Source organism: Phyllostomus hastatus, unplaced genomic scaffold (genome assembly GCF_019186645.2).
Source record: "Phyllostomus hastatus isolate PE091 unplaced genomic scaffold, TTU_PhHast_1.1 phas_contig_524, whole genome shotgun sequence".
Lineage (NCBI taxonomy): Eukaryota > Metazoa > Chordata > Mammalia > Chiroptera > Phyllostomidae > Phyllostomus > Phyllostomus hastatus.
The window spans coordinates 12,838,739-12,851,283 of record NW_025333900.1 but is presented as its reverse complement, the minus strand read 5'-3'; the positions used below and the strand labels follow the sequence as shown (position 1 = coordinate 12,851,283).

Below are 12,545 nucleotides of genomic sequence, written 5' to 3'. Positions count from 1 at the left end.
ATAAAGACATAGCTGCCATTTTCATAATAATAATACCACCTTGTGCAATTTTTAGAGATACCATCTGCTTGACCTAGCTACTACATTATGTATCTTTACAGTAGTGTTAAGGCAAAAGGAGACTAATATTTTTATTTTTTTGTATTGAATTCATTTAACATAGCAGGCAGGGGCAGTGAGCAATTCATTCAGTCTTCCAACTTTGGCAGGGCCAGGTCACCTCTCAACCCCATTCTCTAGGTGTCTTCTGTCCTGAGAGGCTTTAAGCAGGATATTAATAGCTGTTAAGTTCTTTCCAACTATCCCCACTTCACTGAGACCTGCCCTTCCAGCTGTTTACAGGGGGAGGGTCTGACAGCCACACTTAATCCACAAGTTCCTCTCTGCCTGTGTGCATACACACCTCTGCCAAGGCTGATTGGACGAGGATAATGAAGCCAGGCCAACCAGATTTGTTCCCAGGCATTTAAATAATGTTCAAGGATGCTCTTCCCATTGCCTGAGGCAAGGTGCTGTGACCTGAATGGCCAGCACCAGCCTGGGCACTGGGAAGCAGGAGACACTGGTCCATGGAGAGGCAGACGACCTGGATGCCCAGGGAGAGGCAAAGAGACCACACCTCACAGGCCCAGACGGCAGATGGCAGCTCTGATGGCCCTTTGGTTCTCGTCCCACCCCTCCTGATACCTGACTGCAGCGTCTTGGCTTGTGAGAAGGTCTAGTGTCCAAATCATACATTTTTCTCTGGGACTTCAACTTGTTTAAGTGCTTTGCAAGCAAAGACCCTTGAATAAGCCAATATTTCACCTATAATGTATGTGTGATACATGAAACCCAGATTTCCTGGTTCAAATGCTGAGCACACACTGGAGTCCGAAGCCCCCCTTCCCCAACTCTCACCCTTCGATTCACTGACACTGCTAGTACCAGCCCCACCAAAGCTCCATCCAGCCTCGCTGAGAAGTCTCCAGGGCTTCCCGACCCCAATGTGTAACCCATGGGGTGTCTCTAGATGGGCAGGCGTTTCTTCTCAAGTACCTCAAAGAGACTCAGGCTGAAAGTGTAGATTGTAAATTACAGACTCTTGGCAGTCTTTGCGGCCATGGGAGCCCAGCTAAAATGTCACCTCCTGGCTGTCCTGGAAAGACAGGTGTTCCTTAGCGAACAGTCACATATTATAGGCTCCTGGGCCATGATTTTGTCACAATCACTCAACTCTGCCATCGTAGGGCAAAAGCAGCAACAGTTTGTTCCCAGTGGGGAAGGCCACCTCTAAGCACTAGGGTGGCTTACCAAATGTTCTTTTTTTTTTTTCAGTCAAAATATAATTTTGTCCTGGAGGAATTATATCCAGAGGAAAAACTGAAGTAGCAACATACATCAGTTTCCACCCGACTTGGTGTTTGGCTGAAGTCCACTCTACAATAAGCCCTGGTCAGTGATTCTTGAGTATTAGCTTCACAGGCTGCAGTTCAGGTTCAGCCCAGGGGGTGAAGGCCAGCCCTGTCCTCACCTCTGAGCCTCTGTGTAGAGGATATGCTCACCTCATGTCCTCCCACCTCTGACAGGGAATCCCAAAGGATGGCTTTCTTCCTATGGGATTGGACTTGAAATTTGACTCCAGACTAGAAGTCATTAACCTGAAGTCCACAAGTCCTCTGACATCAATGTCATGTTTTGCGCCTGTGTGCATTTTTCTTGGAAGAAGGGCCATCAGTTCCCATCAGTTTCTTGGAACGGTCTGCAGCCCCGCAGGTTTGGAACCGCCGCCCTCCAGCCACAGCCTCAGATTCTGCCGCCCAAGGGAGCTGATGGCATCTACAAGAGATGACTTGGAATTTGGCCTTTTCTCCCAGGGAGCAAACTTCATCTTGTAAATCTTATTTTATTCACCCTTAAAATATTCTCTGACATTTTTCTTAACCTTTAGATTTCCAAGAAAGCTTTTTCTTTTCTTTTTTTTTTTTAAAGGAATGCTTTGTGAATTTGCGTGTCATCCTTGCACAGGGGCCGTGTTAATCTTCTCTGTATCGTTCCAGTGATAGAGTGTGTGCTGCCCGGATGGACACTGGCCAAGAAGCCTTTCAGAGAAACAGGGATCTGCCAGGTTGGCCAGGGGAGCAGTGATTTAAGGCAACAGAAGGAAAACTGAGTTTTTCTTGTTCAGTGACTCGACCCAGGCAGACAGATGACCCGGAGGCAGTGGCCGTACCTCAGCAGGGTACTGCCATCAGACTTCAGGTCACATCTTGGAAACAGAAGGACCGAGAAATTGTGTCCTGTGGTCTTAGTTTGAAGCTTTCTCCCCAAGTGCCCTGACAGCTAACAGAATGCTCCAGAGGGGAAATGTCCCACTCCCATGAGCTTAAGGGTTCAGCAAGCCATGAAAACCTTCACTCGGCATGACACGGTCTGTGTGTGTGTGTGTGCGCACATGCGCTCCGGCGTGTGACAGAATAAAGGGGTGTGCAGCTTCTTCCCCCTTAAGGTGGAAATTGCAACACTTACATGGAGTTGTTATAGTTTGACACAATTCCAGGAGATTCTGCCGGGGTGGGACTTTTAAAACAAGGATTGTTCGCATTGCAGAAAATTCCCTGGAGCCATGGCAAAATTCCTGCTGAGGGCATCGCCTTGTTGGGAAAATGGCCTTTAAGACAGGAAATGAAGACAAGAAGTTAGTCCTCCAGACCCAGTGGGATGAAGGCCTGTGGGTTTGGGGGTGGGGGTGAGGCCTCTGCAGGAAGGAGTCTGTCCCTCTGGGGCTGTGCTTCACTCATCGACATTTAAGAAGCAGGAGCATCTATGTATGGCAGGCCCTGCACTGGGTCCCAGAGACAGGGCCCCTTCTCTCAAGCCCTCAGTATAGCAGAAGACAGACAAATGTTCTAACAGAGGCATAGGTGGAAGTACAGCGGGGAGGCAGAAATGAGCACATTATTTTGCAGTGGTAGGGGTGAAGGGATGTTTGCTCAAAGGGCCTCCACAAGTTGCTGAAGCTTGAGGAGAAGAGGTTGACCTGTTCCTTCATAGGAGCACCTGCCTCTGAGCAGGCAGGAAGCTTGCAGATTATAGGCTCCTTGAGAGGGGATGGAGAGGGACAAGGAAATGGATCAAAATTTTGGTCTTAGAACTCAGGAAGAAGAGGGTCAGGAGCAAGAAGAGGGGACCGAGCCCTTTGCATAACTCCTGAGGTCTCACATCAGCCGCCTAGAGGGCGAAGATGTCCCCCTGCCCAGAAACCAGAGGGGCGTGGTGTAAGAGAGGCGCTCACAGGCGCACCCACCCTTGACCCCAGGGCACCTCTGGGGTCCAAGAAATAACATTTTATTAAGCATGATTGTTATAGCATCCCTTTTTCTTATTTTTCTCTAGCACTGTGTATAACCTATCCTTAAATTGGTCTCCAAAATATTTTAGAAAAGTCATCTATACTCTGCTCCCTTTAAATACTAGTTACAGTTTAGGGCTCAAAAACAAAAACAAAAAAGAATCACAATTCGTCAGGAACCACATACAAGTATTTGCATAGAATGTGTCAGAATAGACGATTAGTTTGGGTAACACTGACGAATCTGTTTTATGCATGGTGGGCATGAAATGCTAATAAGCAGATATGATCCTGGCACCCCACCCCCAAGACCTGTCTAAACAAGAGGGCGGGGTCTCCGGCTCTGCCGAGGCTGCCCCGCGGTGCTTACATTCATGTTTGCTGTAGAGTGGGTTCACATTCCTTAACCAGATCAAGACCAGAAATAAAGATAAAGGCCAGGTGAGTTCCACCACAAAGCGAACCTGGATAAACAGAACAAAAAGAGAGACCAGTGATGCTAAGAGATTATAGGAAGCACACCCAGAAAAGACACACTTCATCTCAGCACCTGTCTATGCAATGGGACTTTGGATATTTCCTGAAGGACTTCCTTTTTTTATCCCTTCTCCCATACTAGCTCCACTATGATATGTTAGACGGGCAAGACATGGTGTCCACCTGGGCTCCATGTTGCCTCTATTTTATTTTAAAGATTTTATTTACTTATTTTTAGAGAGGGGAAGGGAGGGAGAAAGAGAGGGGGAAGAAACATCACTGTGTGGTTGCCTCTCTCACGCCCCACACTGGGGACCCGGCCCACAACTCAGGCATATGTGCCCTGACTGGGAATCAAACCAGCGACCCTTTGATTCACAGGCCAGCACTCAATCCACTGAGCCACACCAGCCAGAGCATGTTACCTTTATTTTAAAAAACTGCATTCAGGACTTTGATCAAGTATCATTAAGATGTGTGCTCCCATGCTTTTTGGATGTTGCTGTGACATGAGCAGATCCTGGTTCAGTGAGGCCCGACCAGGTTTCACCTGTAACACTGATGCTGCAAGTGGTGAAGACCTCATTATGAGCTCTCCTGCGGATAAGGAAACAGAGGCCCGGGGAGGGCAGGCTACTGTGCAGTGTCACATCAGCAGTGACGGCATCAGAACCAAACTCCAGTCTCCTGTCTCCAGGTCAATGCCCTGCTCATGCCCACTGCCCTGCCTTCTAACACACACTAGACTCTGCGTCTATGGTCACCCATGAGGGAATGAATGTGCAAACAATTCTATGAAATACTGTGATCCACAGCAAAGTCAACAGAAACCTAAGTTTACCGATATTTTTCCTTCAAGAATTTCTCACTGCTCAAAGAGACAAAGCAGAGTGTGCTGTTGTGGGTTTTTACAAAACTGGGAGACATTTCTGCTATGAGCATATGGTTGAAAGTTGCTATTTAAATTTAGGTTCAATTTTGAGTTTAAGGACTCTTGACTCCAGAGGAAGAACTTGCAGTTTGTTGCAGCCTACACTCTGGGGCATGGCACATGAGGATGGGATTGTGGGGGGACCGGAGGAAGAGAGGGTGTGAACTGGTATAACAGCTCTTCGACCTAATCCCTGTTCCAGAGACCTTAGGAAGGAAAGGCATACGATTGAAAAATCTTAAGCAGGTGGCTAAGAATAGAGACTTAAGTATATATAGATCAGGTAGAGGCTATTAGCATGACCATTAACCATTTGTTGTTCCTTCCAAAAAATGTACTTAAACTGTCAGCAAAACTGTGGACATCATACCAGGTACACATAAGTGTTTGTTCTTTTTCCTCTGTAAAGTCTGCCGGCCACAAAGTTATCACTGCACAAATCATAACGTAAGTCAATGAGGAAAAAAGGAAAATGCATTGAAGAAAACAAAGCAAAAACTGTTTAGGGCAGGTGGTGATTATGGTGTTGCAACTTATTACAAATGTTTTACTCAAAATATGTCTAGGGAGGATGTGTTAGAGGAAACACGAGATATGATGGGAAGAAGAAAGAATAATAGATTTTCCTTAAGGCACTCATTTTTCAGGGTTCCCCCTACACATTCTCCCACAAGAAGGCAAAACACCAAGGTTGAACAATTCCCATCCAGTGTTAAAGGGACTGACCCCAAGCACACTTGAAAGCCATTGGAATGTGGCAGTTCCTTCTGGGTATGCAAATCAGGGGAAGAGGGACGGAGCCTCCCCCCTGGTGACCCCATCTCACTGCTCACCCTTTGCTCTTTCCAGCCTAGCCCAGCCCAGCTGTTCCCACAGCAGCCCACACTTCCGGTCTCATCGTTCATCGTGTGCCAGGGTCACTCACTGCTCCTTCAGGTACGTGCCCCTCTCACTGGCTGTAAGCCTCCTGAGGGCAGGGACCACATCTATCCTCATCACTGCTGTGATTCTAGCACCCAGCACAGGGCTAGGCTCACAGTAGGTGTCCGATAAATACGGAATGAGTGAGCCTTTGTCAGGACTGGTCTAGGAGGCTCCTCCAGGAAAGCTGGAGGTGACACAGAGGCTCAGGGTCACCAACAGTGTTCAGATTTAACAAACTGCACCGGCTTCACACCTTCAGTCCTAGGTCCTCCCTGTTGCTAAGGTTGGGAAACAAGTCTGGCCAGTTAGCATTGTAAGTAATGGGTGCAAACAATGAACCGAAGTTGTTCCTGCTGTCTTTACCAAGAAATGAGACAACCGGCCTAGGTTCTGCACATTTAACTCTTCCTAAGACAACTGCCTGCAACCTTGGCTTTCTATCGAGTCAGGCAGCCTCTTTCCATGCAGCCAGTCTATTTGGGAGGAGTCCACTTAGTTAGGCATTGATGCTGGTTTGGGAATAGGCAGATCTGGGTTAAGAATCACTTTTGCACATGCTTAATATCTGCATCTCAGTTTTCTCATCTGTGGCATGGGACCGTTTTGTCCTACAGTTTACACCTAAGGTTAAGAGTGTGCCAGTACTGAGGTTTACACCTGGTTTTGCTCCCTCTTAGCTGTAGGACATTAGGTCACCTATTGAACTTCTCAGTGCCTCAGGGTTTCATCTGTAACATGAGGGGTGATGCCAGGACCTGCCCCCCAGAGAAGCTATGAGGATGAAATGAATTCACCATATGAAACCCCTAAGGCAGAATCTGACCCAAGGTAATGTGCAATAAACACCAGTCATTTGTTACTGACTCTTACCTCTCACAAGGACCACAGGGACACTGTAGGTGATGACATGTCGCAAAGGCTGAAGAGCCAGGAGATATAATTAAAATCATCTGCAAGCTCTCAGGCCTCCACTCATGCTCGTGTTTCTTCCCTTTCCCCCTTTCTGGGTTCAGAACAGCTCATTTGCCGGTTTGGAAGCATGGGGCTTCCTGAGAAACTGACCACCAGCTGTCCCCCGCTCCATATGCTGGGGGGCTTGAACCAGGGCTGGGGTCAGGCAGCCTGGCCTACCTTTCCCAGGGATAAGGTTCCCAGGCCCGAGCTCCTGCATCTCAGCCCTGTCTGCAGTGTGAGTCACACACTCTCTTGTCCACTCACTCCCTCACCCCTGCTTGTGTTTTTGAAGTATCTGGACTTTGCAAGGCATTGTGATTTGATATCCTCCCATCAGTGGGGGCCCAGATCAGAATTCTCCATTCCTCCTTCATTCTTTGCCTGGCCCTATAGCAAGTGGGGCTTGGCAGGTGCTCCTTTTCGCCTCATCTCTGACTTAGGGTTGCTGTTCTCTGCCCCTCTGTGCCCTGCGTCCTTGGCCTAGGTCTGCAGTTCTCACGTGGCCGTGTCCTGGAGTCCTGTGGGGAGCTTAGGGAGTTGGCCCAGATTACTTCCACCAGCACCTCTGATTGCGGGACATCAGTTTGATTTCTCACACCTCTCAGGTAACCCCAATGTGCAGCTGGGGCTGAGGACCACTGAGATAGGAAGTGGTTGGGAATCTTTGAAAAACATTTGTGGGGACGTCATTGTTATTGTTCTAACTGTAGGAACATTTGTTTTGGAGGGGCTGCATTTCACACTTCACTCCCTGCAAACAGATCACTGGCAATTCTTTCCCTGCCTGGCAGGTCCTCACGACAACCACTTCTCCCTCCCCCAGAACCCTGCTCATCACCACCCTGGAGCGGCATCCCTGTCCTTGATGCTCAACTGTGCAGGGCATACCCTGGGGAGAAATTCCGCAGTGTAATTAAAAGCATGTTTTCAGAGCAGCTCTGGCTACCCCCACCCCTTCCCTTTAAACATGTCTGTAGCTTTAATTAAGCCCAGCCGAACTCAGAAGGGGCTGGTGGAAATTTTTTCCCCCAAAACTGGTATTTCCTTGTTCTCTTTTTTGCTTCCCCTCCCCCTCTCTCCACCACTCAACCTACACGGGGGAGGAGGGGTCCCGGGGAAGGGCAGAGTTGTTCTTGTAGTTTTTAATCTTGGCCAGTTGGATTTTCCCCCTCCTACTCTGTTTTCAATTTAAAAGTGGGTAAGCAGATCTTGAAATGAGCCATGTGATTCCCCTGTTGCACCCAGAGCCCAGACAGGATTCTTAGCCTGGACGAATTTGACCCAGGACCTGGGTGCACTTGGAGCCAGCTGTCCAGCATTCCAGCACCTGCCAGGTTCTTCTTGACTAATACTAGGCCTGAGACCAAGGGCCATAGCTATCCCCAGTTCCTGGAAACGATAAGCTCCCTACTCTCACCAGTCCTCAGGCCTCCCTCAAACACCCTTCCCTGGCATGGAAGCTGGGACTGGGCGATGCCCTGAGGGGCCTTAAGTTGTGAGCTCTCAGGAGCTGGAGACAAATCTAATGAGTTTTATAAAACCTCCCTGCCAGTGCCTAGCCCGTCACAAATATGGGCAGATATGCATTTGTCCTGGATGGTGCAGAGATCTCTTGTCATTGAAAATATACGTTTGAGCAATAAAGTCTTTTGAGAGGTCTTCTTACACCTGGGCCAACCCCAGCTTCTCCTCTGAGATCCCAGAGTGCATCCTCACTCCCCACCCTGGGCTTCATTCTGCTCCACTGTTGCTCATGTCATCTTGCTTAGCAATTGCACCTGGCGCCAAATTCCCTGAGCGCAGGGGCGATGTCTAACTCACCTCACCACATAGGAGGTATAGGGCAACCACACAGCCCTGTTTGCCAGTCCAGTGCTGGTTTATATTTGTCATTCTGGTGCAATTGTTAGTAGGTTAATGCTGCCCCCTTTCACTTTCATAACTGCCTTGGTTGGGGTGAAAAATGAGATGGCCACACACTATTTTTGTGGTCTCCGTGGCCAGCCTATTGAAAGGGCTTAATATGTGGGGACAGCATGGGGTAACAACCATGCCTGCCTGGCCTGGAGTCCCAGGTCCCGTTCACCCGTCAATAACATTCTCTGAAGCCTCAGTGACCTCATCAGTACCCATGGGGACAACAGTGGTGTCTCTCTCATGGAAATGAGGGTTTAAATGAGGTGACAGGACAGTGCCAGGCACTTAGTAATATTGCACTTGATAAATGTTAACAGAGGAAGAAAAAAGGGAAGGAGAAATATCTAAAGATTTCTATCTTATGCCCTTAGGGATTAGGAGAGGAGGAATGGGGAAATTTGGTATCTGTTTTTGCTCTTGCTCATAATAGTAAACACCCAAAATCACGGAAGTCTGAGAAATTAACCTAGAAGCTAAGTTATGGGCAGAGTGTGCTGTACTTTTTCTTTTTTTTCTTAGAGTCACCATTTTGTGGAGGCAGAAGCTTCCAGAAGGACCAAAAGCTTAGGTCAGGACCACGCCTCTCAGAGATACTGAGGGCTGTGGAGGATGCTCCCATCCTTACCCAGACATCCTATAAATTCCTGGAATGTGTTAGCAGTGGGGAAGAGGGCTGGAGGCACATCAGACAAGGGATTTCAATTACCAGGCCATCTTGATGGCATCGAAGGAATGTCAGCCCAGACTAGGTGCGTCCTGGGAGATTGCCCAGCCCAGGTCCTCGACCAGGTGGGCCCCATCTCACTGGAGAGGGGTTGTCAGCGCGCTCCTCTGAGAGGAGTGGAGAGGACAGAGTCCCCGAAGAGGGGACACCCACCAACACCAGGGAAAGGGAACAGAGACTGCCAGGAGCTCCTAGCCAAATCCTATCTTTGAAAATAGGGTTCGTCTCTGCAACAGCAACATGCTTGCCGTGGGTGCGGAAGCACTTTAGGCCAGTAGCCATAGTCCTCAGTTATGTTTTTTGTTGGCCACAAAGAGCACATCGAGAATAAAATTAAGTGAGAACCTTAATTTGTTATGGAAAAGAGAGAAAAGAGGGAAAACAGTGGCACGCTGGCTTCCCTGGCGCGCTGCACAGGCTCTCGTGCGGGCAGGGGCTGTGGGCTGATTGTCTTGGCTGCCATCCTGCACCCAGCACCTGGCACAGCGCCTGCCAATTAATATTTGTGGATCGAAGGAATGCATGAATGAATTTAAGAATAGGTCTTAGTTTGAGTTTTGTCTGTATTCGTTCTAGAAAGGAAACTTCTAGAAACAAGGGGTTGGGTCTCTGACTACTGTTGCTTGGGGGCAACAAATAACTGAAACATGAATTTGAAGAATCGCACCAGTTTTGACGAAGGAAAGCAACCTGAGGACAGTGGTGTTTCCCACAGACAGTGGTGTTTCCCACAGATGAGCAGGTTCTAACTCGGCTTCCCCCTCTGGCCTTCCTAAATCCTGTCTAAGCCACACACAGAAAAAGACCATCTGTGCATGTGGCTGAATTGTGTCTCTTGCTCCTTTCTGTGTTTGTTATTAAGCAATTGGCCTTCAGTCCAAACCCACCAGTCAGCCCGGGCTCCCTCCTCACGGGTCTGGACCTGAGCCCAGGCACTGAGACCCCGGCAGCAGCCTCCTGCACCCCTTCCTTGTAGGTCTGAGTCTCAACTCCACCAACCTCTCTTCTGTGTTTTCAGGTCTCTCTTTTTTTTCTGTCCTCACCCAGGATATTTTTTATTGATTTCAGAGAGATGGAGAGAGAGTGAAAGAAACACCAATGAGAGAGAAACATTGGTTGGTTGCCTCCCGTACTCGCACTGACTGGGGATTGAACTCACAACCTTTTTAGTGTACAGGAAGATGCTCCGGCTAACTTAGCCACCAGGCCAGGGCCGTTTCCAAGTCTTAATTCCACGTTTTCCCCTTGGTTCTCTCGGCTGTAACTGTGTCCTGCCATTGCTACCTCCATGATATCTTGGAGTTCTCTTTTACACTCTCAGCTACCAACTTTGTATTTAGCAAAGACATTTTTATATTAAATTCTCTCTTACTGAGACACTCCAGATGTTCCACAATTGGATCCTCTCTTCTCTCACATTTTCTTCCAACACCCAGGAAAACCCTGTCCTGCCTACATAAATCCCTCTTGAATCAGTGCTGGGAGCAAGTCCATGGTCTTCCTCCCCACAGTAGATGTTCCTCCCCGTCCTCCTTCCTTGTCCGGCTCCTGTCTTTCTAAGCTCAGCCCTGCCCCCTCCTCGTCCCCTCCCACCTTTCTCTTTCATCTCTTTAGTAATTTTTCAGTCATTTGACATTGGCATGACTCCACAAGCCTGTGGCAAAGTGCATCTCTCCTTAGAGTTATAGATTCACTCTTTATCCCCTTCCAGAAACAACTTAGAAGTCTATTCGGTGGTCTGATTTCCTGGGGCTCTTGCCTGTACTTCTCAGAGGATATTTGGCCTAAGCTACTTTTATTGTTTTGGTCTCAAAACATACTTCATGTTCTTCTAGCTAAGCTGGAAGTGAGTCTAGGGTGGAGTCTGCATCTTACGCTTTTAGCCCCTGGTCCAGCCCAGTCCCTCGGCTGCTCACTGAAGAGGCTCAGTGAATGTCTGTGATGGTTGATAAGGCATTGCAATTCATTTGATCTAAAACACCATCAATTTTAAGATATACTGTAATTTTTTTTGCACACTACAAAAGAAACAAGTGTGTCTGGTTAAACTGTCACTTGATTGTAGAAATGTGAAGATGTGAAAAGCCAGTGTGCCCTGTAGAACTGATGAAATACAGTGTTACTGAGCTGGGATGCTCTCAGAGTATGCTTTTCTGTTGAGCCTGCCCTTCAGGACTTAGGTTCTTCTCACTGTACAGCATGGATGCTTAAGGGTGCAGAGACTGGACTGGCACATTTAAAAACCAGGGGATGGGAGGGATGGAGGGGCAATGGACTCATAGGCAGGGAGGGCAAAAGAAGACTTGAGTGTGACCATGCTGAGCTGTGGGTGGGAAGTGTCCATCTCAGGACAGAGATGCATGTCTATGTGCCAGACACTTTACGGAGAGGCTCACAGTGCAGCCAGATGGTTAACCATTGCTTCGGTGCTAAGTGGCAACCAGCCCACCAACTGCTCATTCTCCCCGCTCCCACCCACCCTGCTCTCTCCACCTGTGAATTTGCTCCACACCTCACTTGGAGACCCCAGGCTGCGCTTGTTACCTTTTGTCTTTTACGCAGGGTCCAGTTCTTCCAGAGCAAAAGCTGGATCTGCCTCACAAAGCCCATGCTGGTGACCACAGGAGACCAGATCGCTCGGAGCCCTCCGTGGATGGCTGAGGCTCACAGGAAGCAATGGACATAAATGTCGCCAGAGCACCTCCAGCTCAGGGTGCTGTGCCCTTCTCTGGGTGATTAGAGGCTAGTTTCCCCTGTGAAAGCATAATCTCTTTTAATTACATGTAAGCCCTTTGTTGAGGAAAGCAAGCTGACATTTTAGGAAGGGAAAGAGAAACCTAAAGACACAAGCAGCAGGGCACGAAGCCAGTTGAGGCGGGGACATTTCATAGGAAACTGAGACCCTTAGGCTCCCACCTCCACTGAAGGAATCTCTGACCTTAAAATGTGGGACAAAATCTCTTTGCAAAAATATGGGCTGGGCTTTGGCCTCCACAACAGCCTGCCCTGAGCCGGCACCCAGGGTTTGATGGCCCCTCTAAACCCCATCAACCCACTTGCCAGATCTGAGGTCTCTCCCTTTTTTAAAAACCATTTATTTTGCTCTGTAGTAACTTTAGGCCAGCTGTTTGGGGGCATCTCTGAGCTTAGAGGATGGTAAGTGGTTTTTTATCACCTGTGCTAAAATTGATCCACAAGTTGTTGGCTACCTGGGCTGTACTGGAAAAGCCTCTGGCACTGTCCTCCACGTCCAGGCTCAGCGGGACGGAGCTCATGACTGACCAGCC

At 48.5% G+C, this 12,545-nt stretch overlaps 1 protein-coding gene and 1 non-coding gene across 4 annotated transcripts in view; both read right to left on the bottom strand.

Moving 5' to 3' along the window:
- The window catches only part of ABCA4 (ATP binding cassette subfamily A member 4), a 129,185-nt gene extending 117,317 nt beyond the window's left edge, over window positions 1-11,868 (bottom strand). For 2 of the 3 annotated variants that reach the window (XM_045847200.1, XM_045847201.1), the window contains exons 1-3: window positions 11,803-11,868; window positions 3,702-3,795; window positions 2,509-2,650 (exon numbers count right to left, since the gene is read on the bottom strand). In XM_045847200.1, the coding sequence (XP_045703156.1) occupies window positions 2,509-2,650; window positions 3,702-3,795; window positions 11,803-11,868 (302 nt within the window). The remainder of the gene's footprint in view (window positions 1-2,508; window positions 2,651-3,701; window positions 3,796-11,802) is intronic. The other variant, XM_045847203.1, reaches the window with a different exon arrangement.
- LOC123824087 lies at window positions 1,967-2,069 on the bottom strand. Its single transcript, XR_006786650.1, has one exon. It is a non-coding gene; the product is annotated as a U6 spliceosomal RNA (small nuclear RNA).
- Window positions 11,869-12,545: the final 677 nt, after the last annotated feature.